This window comes from Mya arenaria, chromosome 8 (genome assembly GCF_026914265.1).
Source record: "Mya arenaria isolate MELC-2E11 chromosome 8, ASM2691426v1".
NCBI lineage: Eukaryota > Metazoa > Mollusca > Bivalvia > Myida > Myidae > Mya > Mya arenaria.
In genome coordinates this window covers 32,289,340-32,296,233 of record NC_069129.1, presented here as the reverse complement: position 1 = coordinate 32,296,233, position 6,894 = coordinate 32,289,340, and the positions used below count along the sequence as shown (strand labels likewise).

The following is a 6,894-nucleotide window of genomic DNA, read 5'->3' as shown; positions in this document are numbered from 1 at the left end:
TAACATGAAGATTCAATGACATCAATTTATGGAGATTAAATGAGACCGATTTTAAGTAAAACAAACAATATTATGAAGTTTCAATGATACCATTAAAGACAACAAGGGTTGCAGACTCCATTATAAAGTTACTGGCATGAGAATGCTCCCTTAAAAGTTGTAGGTCTACTCCACAAAATTCACCCTTTAAGACAGTAGGTTAAAGACTCTACAGAATGCACCCTGAAAGACAGGAGGTTGCAGACTCCACAGAATTCACCCTGAAAGACAGGAGGTTGTAGACTCCAAAGAATCCACCCTGAAAGACAGGAGGTTGCAGACTCCATAGAATGCACCCTGAAAGACAGGAGTTTCCAGACTCCACAGAATGCACCCTGAAAGACAGTAGGTTGTAGACTCCACAGAATGCACCCTGAAAGACAGGAGGTTGCAGACTCCACAGAATGCACCCTGAAAGACAGTAGGTTGTAGACTCCAAAGAATGCACCCTGAAAGACAGGAGGTTGCAGACTCCACAGAATGCACCCTGAAAGACAGGAGGTTGCAGACTCCACAGAATGCACCCTGCACCCTGAAAGACAATAGGTTGTAGACTCCCCAGAATGCACCCTGAAAGACAGTCCATTGCAGACTCCACATAATGCATCCTAAAAGATAGTAGGTTGTAGATTCCACAGAATGCACCCTGAAAGACAGTATAGGTTGAAGACTCCACAGAATGCACCCTAAAAGACAGTAGGTTGTAGACTCCACAGAATGCACCCTGAAAGACAGAAGGTTGCAAACTCTACAGAATGCACCCTGAAAGACAGTAGGTTGTAGACTCCCCAGAATGCACCCTGAAAGACAGTCCATTGCAGACTCCACATAATGCATCCTAAAAGATAGTAGGTTGTAGACTCCACAGAATGCACCCTGAAAGACAGTATAGGTTGAAGACTCCACAGAATGCACCCTAAAAGACAGTAGGTTGTAGACTCCACAGAATGCACCCTGAAAGACAGAAGGTTGCAAACTCTACAGAATGCACCCTGAAAGACAGTAGGTTGTAGACTCCACAGAATGCACCCTGAAAGACAGTAGGTTGCAGACTCCACAGAATGCACCCTGAAAGACAGAAGGTTGCAGAATCTTCAGAATGCACCCTGAAAGACAGTAGGTTGTAGACTCCACAGAATGTACCCTGAAAGACAGAAGGTTGCAGACTCTTCAGAATGCACCCTGAAAGACAGTAGGTTGCAGACTCCACAGAATGTACCCTGAAAGACAGTAGGTTGCAGACTCCACATAATGCACCAGATATTTTGAGAATTCTTTAGAATAATGGACATGTTCTTTTCATGTTTATGCACGTCGGTTAATGAAGGCCCCGAAGTTGGTCTGTCAATATTTATGCATTTACGTCAAGTAATTCCGAAAATAACGTAAAACAAACCTACAAAATTTTCCAGAAGAAGGCAGTTTCCCAGATAAATGTTTCCACAAAGAAGTGGAATAAATGACAAAATACAAATAAGCCAATAACGCAATTACAAGTAAAGACATAAACTCCACAATTATGCCTCCCTTTAAAACACTTGTGGTTGGTTTATAATCATTTAACAGTAAATAAGGTTATGGCAGGTTTATTTATCTGTGATATTTTAACTATGATGGAGAAAGGGGCATAATTAGGCATATGTCAGTTTACCTCGGAGGGGTTCTACGATATAAATGTTCATTGTAGTTTCAACAATTACACCTTAGCTTTTTTGCTGAAATATTTCTTACTCTGATTTTCACACGATCATTATTTGTTTCATGGTGCTCACGAATTATTGTAGACGTGAGATTAATGTGTGAATAAATTAAAAGATTGATAAAATGCCAACATTGGCCAGAATACTGCACACACTTATGAATGTCGGTGTGTTAGCAACTGGCACATTTATTTTGAACGTATAGGTGACAATTAGTTATACACCATGCTTTTGACCCATTTATTTTGACATGTCGAAGCGAAACTAGAGATTTGATGCAAGAATGTTTCTATGCCATTTCCCAGGTATCCTGATGATCATTGCTTGGATGTTGTTTGTTGGCATCACAACCATCGTTTCTCGTTATTACAAAGAGTTCAAGGCGGATTCCAACATGTTTGGTACAAAATATTGGTTCCAAGTATGTGCTGTATTTTTGTTCTCAATATTGGTAGTTATTATGTGTTCAATGTTGAAAAGCGGTCTTATTGATGATTATTGTATTTTTCTTATTCAAACGTCCAATTGATACATGTTGTGTTCTTTGTTATTAAACACGACAGTGAATTAAAGCATGGTTTACCATATCAGACCGTTTGCGGCATTATGTCTGTGCATGTTTAATAACTAAATGGTGTGCAGTATAGACAACTTGCTGAACATAGTGTGTCTTATTGAAATAATTTTTAATTCACATTTTCACGACAGTGTTTATACCTCTACAAGGCATTGTGTACCTGCATCGAATATATAGTGGTTACATTCAATACATTTCTATTTCTCTTATAAGGAAAGTAACTTTTTAATGTTGTTTAATGTTTAATACATAGTCATCTCTTTTCGGTGTTGGGGGGTCCTGACAGGCTATAAATCAGTGTGTTTTTTTCGAGAAAATTGGTGATGTCACTTTGAATTTTATATTGAAAATGTATTTGGTGGACTATAACCATAAACGGATAACAGTACTATATAAACCTTCAGGTGGCGCTGGGGCTAATTTTGTATAATTTTATGCATGCCTCACATCAGGGACATTTTCCAAATTAAGAAATACTTACAAATAGTTTAGACATGAAGGCATCTAGGATAAAGGTAACACGAAAAAACATTCCTTGCGTTTGTTTTGATATTAACATCACTACTATGCACACCGTAATGCGTGGAAAGGTTCTGAATGAAGGGCAGAACGGACAGACGTTCTAGATTAAGCATGACATAAAGTTTCTATCATAATGATTACGATGATCACTTCTGAGAGTGAGAACGATGTTAACAGCTATAATTGGAAAGAAACAAATACTGCCAAGAAAAGTACTTTAAAATATATGTTTTCCCGTTGAAACGTTTTCACCTTGACACCGACAAAATGGACTTACCATCAAGTTTAAAGTGATTGTTAAGAGTAAGTCTTTTTGGAAAATAAATAACAAATAGCCAGTTTGTTCTTCCGGTTTTCTTATCAATTCGCCTGAAGAAGCAATTGTTACTGTAAACATGATCACTCAAAAAGTCATATCCATATATTGCCTGTGCAAATCACAAATCAATGTTTATGAATGAATCTGAACTTTAGGCACGCAGAGCACTTTTGGGCTGCTAAGAGATTAATAAATTCCGCATATTCTTGATTTCGAAATTCATATACAGTGTAGGCATTTTAAAGAAAGACCGCTTTGTTTGTTTTGTCAATGTCAGCGTTTGAAAAAAAAGTCAGGGTAGTTATCGATAACTATAATATTAACATTGACTGAGTTTTCGCGTTTGCTTCCCTTTTTTAATATTTCAATTTCAATACAATTACAAAGAGCTTTGTTGTATGAACGTACATTCGACTATTCCCTAATATTTATTTCTGATACCTTAAATATTTAGATAAATTTAAGTGCATTTCGATATATGATTTCTAATTTGCTTGTTATTTGTACAAAGTTGTAAAAATATTTATTCCTAAGTATAATTTATTAAATAACACGCTTCATGCAATAAAGGATTCACACAATTATATTTTGGTTAGTATACAGAGTATATATGCCACACTCCCAAAGCAATTAAACCATTGGCAAATATAAAGGCATAAAATAAGAACTTAACATTGCTGCATACAATATTGTATTGCAGACACTAATGGATACATCTTGACTAGACTTAAATGGTGATTTCTCCAGCTCTGTACTCGTCCATATTATATATATTGAACACACCAATGTTAACATAAGTATTTGAATATTCGAATGCTTCGTTTTGTCGCCTTATTGCAACTTTATGCTTCATGTTTTTTCCAGATTCACCGGGGAAGCGCAGTTATTGCTTGGTTCATCACGGCGGCCAGTTTTGTCATAATTTTTGTAAAGGTCAAAGGGCTTTCGACGGTGAGTAATTTTGAATACATCCTTATTGACCAAATTATAGCTTTATGCAATGTATCGACGTAATTTCTGTGTTTTGTGTCACACAACGTGAGGTTTTTTATGTCAATAGCTGAATCATTTAGAAGAATGCTGTTTTTCTACATTGATTCTAGACGGCAGAAATCCACGCCTACCTCGGTATAGCTCTGATGTCAGCATGTACCCTACAAATAGTATGCGGTGTGGCGCACCCTGACTTGAAGTCTCGTTTGAGGCCAATTTTCAATTGGGGTCATTGGTTCCTTGGGAAATCGTGTCACCTCTTGGCAGGTAATGATCCTTATGGGAAACACCAGTTTTATTATGGTCAGATTTGTTACTTTTTTTGCTTTTTGGAGTAAGATTAACATTTCTTTTCAAGTAATGAGTATTAGTGGTAAGGTGATTAGTCGCGTGACATTTATATTGACTATAATTAGGAATGAAGAAAACACATTGGGCTTGGAACGTTTATCTATCAATGTGACTTACCTTGAATGTTTATTTTATCCGTTAACTCATTTGTTTCCTATAGTTTCCCAGGTTCAATTTGGTAAAAAGGAGTTTTCTTTTTGTAAAATAAATTAAATAAATAAAAATTACCATCTCCACAGCTCAGTTTTCCTCTTTTCTATTTCGCACATTGGCGCTCGGGATTTGCCCAATCACATCACATTTTTAAATGAGAACGAAACCTCCTAGATCAGAGTAACTCATTGAGTTGTACATTAAATGTAAACGAAGCATGCGCACTGCTCCCAGAACGATTTCTTCGCGAAAAACACAATACAACAATACATACAAATGGTTGCTTATGTGCAACGATTTGTTAAAATTTAACGTATTCATTTATTGAAGTTGCTGTTTGTCCTGCAATGTAAGTTATGTCGGTGGCAATTATTTATTATACCTTCCAATGGTTCATACTTCAGTCCTGTCGTTCTTCTTCCTGTTTGGGAAGGCCACCATTATTCCTTCTTACCAGAGGAGTGCTGGGCTTATTCTGACGACGACCTGGTTTGCCGTTCAAATGATTTGGGAAGGGTTTTTCGAGTTCAGACAATGTCGACACCGTAAAGGCTAGTGTTTTTGTTATTGTTGTTATTGTTATTGTTTTTGCGTTGTTGTGTTATTCAGGTAGTGTGTACATACTTATGTACTGGTTTATTTGGGAAGCTAGCTTTAATGTTATGAGAGCTATCAAAGATGGTTTGTTAACTGTTATACATAATGTTTTTTATTTTAATATTATTTATTAAGAACTTTTTGTAATTCAAATCTTATTTTTTAGGCAATTCGGCCGATGGCGCCTCTTCAAGCACAACGCCTGCAAAGCTTACAAGGATGGATTATGTTTTGTTTTTCCTGTACATTGTATCAAACATTATATTAGTTGTGGCAGGCATTTTGATTACCATGTTTTAGATCAAAATCTACTGGCATATATATGAGGTACAATTAAATAAATTGTGTCCATAGTCTTAAATTAAAACAGGTGAAACCAGATAGAACAAAGCCATGACAGTCTGATAATTGTGGTTCTCTGATTTTCATTTCAATTAAATGCTTAATAGTATGGGAATGGTAGAATTTCAATTATGACAATCTAAAGAAAATAGAGGGAGTCAGGCCGAGGTAGCCCGCTCCATTTTCTGTAGATAGAACTTTTTTGGTGTTTTTGGTGCATTAGTATGAATCGATCAATGTAAAATTATTGAACAGAAAATTTGAGAAATGCTCGATTGACATTGCCCCTCCCCCCCGATATTTTTTTTTCAAACACCAAATATATATAACCTATTACAACTGACATTAGTTTAACAAGTAAGTCTTAGTGGTATATAAAACTTTTTAGTGCATTCGTCTGATTGTGTGCATTCGTCATAACGTCATTGTGTGTATCTTAATTTTCTAACTGTATTTGCTATTTTTATAAATTGTAACGACTAAAGTATCCTAGACAATGTTACTTATTTAATGCTTAAGATTTTAGATGAAGTTGGACGAAATTATTTAGTTAGAACATTTAAGAACATTCTATTTGTGTATGGCTTTGTATATTTGTATTGGAAGACGTTGTTGACGAACATATATTTCTTAATAACTTCAAACAGAGTCGTGTTGATTGGTTGAATGAAAAATGGCACGATTCTATAAACATTTCAAATCTATGTTCTTATAATGTTCTTAAAATAGATATGTTAAAAAATGCTTAAAATTAAACGTTTTCTTCTATTAGACGTAAGATTTTGTCAATATCGATGTTCAGTTAAGACAGGCAGACATGATAAAACCCAAGGGGTAATCGAGTGTGCGTGCGTGCGGGCGTGCGTGCGTGCTTGCGTGCGTGCGTGCGTATGTGTGTGTTGTGCCAGTGTGTGCCTGTGTGTACGTGTGTGTGTGTGTGTGTGCGCCAGTGTGGTCCTGTGTGTGTGTGTGTGTGTGTGTGTGTGTGTGTGTGTGTGTGTGCCAGTGTGTGCCTGTGTGTATGTGTGTTGTTAAGGTAATGCTGTTTTGTTTTTATGGCCTGTTTATAATATATTGCTTCTATGTAAAACATATAGCCAAGTACGTACTCAAGATTTATTTAGTTGGCTTTCTAATGACACATATTTAAAGGCATCCAATACTAATTTTGATTTAAACCATTCCAAAAGAGAACATATAGTCAAGTACGTACTCAAGATTTATTTAGTTGGCTTTCTAATGGCACGTTTTTAAAGGCAACCTTTACTAATCTTGATTCAAACCATTTCAAAAGATTATAT

The 6,894-nt window shown here is 36.1% G+C and overlaps 1 protein-coding gene across 1 annotated transcript; it reads left to right on the top strand.

Annotated features, from left to right (window-relative positions):
- The first annotated feature begins 2,049 nt into the window (after positions 1-2,049).
- LOC128242434 (putative ferric-chelate reductase 1) lies at positions 2,050-6,172 on the top strand. Its single transcript, XM_052959581.1, has 5 exons — positions 2,050-2,160; positions 4,022-4,108; positions 4,261-4,417; positions 5,059-5,205; positions 5,418-6,172. Exons 1-5 carry the CDS (start codon positions 2,053-2,055, stop codon positions 5,549-5,551), a joined length of 633 nt encoding a protein of 210 aa, XP_052815541.1. The 5' UTR covers positions 2,050-2,052; the 3' UTR covers positions 5,552-6,172.
- Positions 6,173-6,894: the final 722 nt, after the last annotated feature.

What these genes read in the sequence shown, in the direction of transcription:
- LOC128242434 (XM_052959581.1), top strand. Translation starts at nt 2,053, where the DNA reads ATGATCATTGCTTGGATGTTGTTTGTTGGCATCACAACCATCGTTTCT. An exon ending in AGGTCAAAGGGCTTTCGACG is followed by an intron (nt 4,109 to 4,260) that starts GTGAGTAATTTT and finishes CATTGATTCTAG; the next exon opens with ACGGCAGAAATCCACGCCTA. An exon ending in ACAATGTCGACACCGTAAAG is followed by an intron (nt 5,206 to 5,417) that starts GCTAGTGTTTTT and finishes CTTATTTTTTAG; the next exon opens with GCAATTCGGCCGATGGCGCC.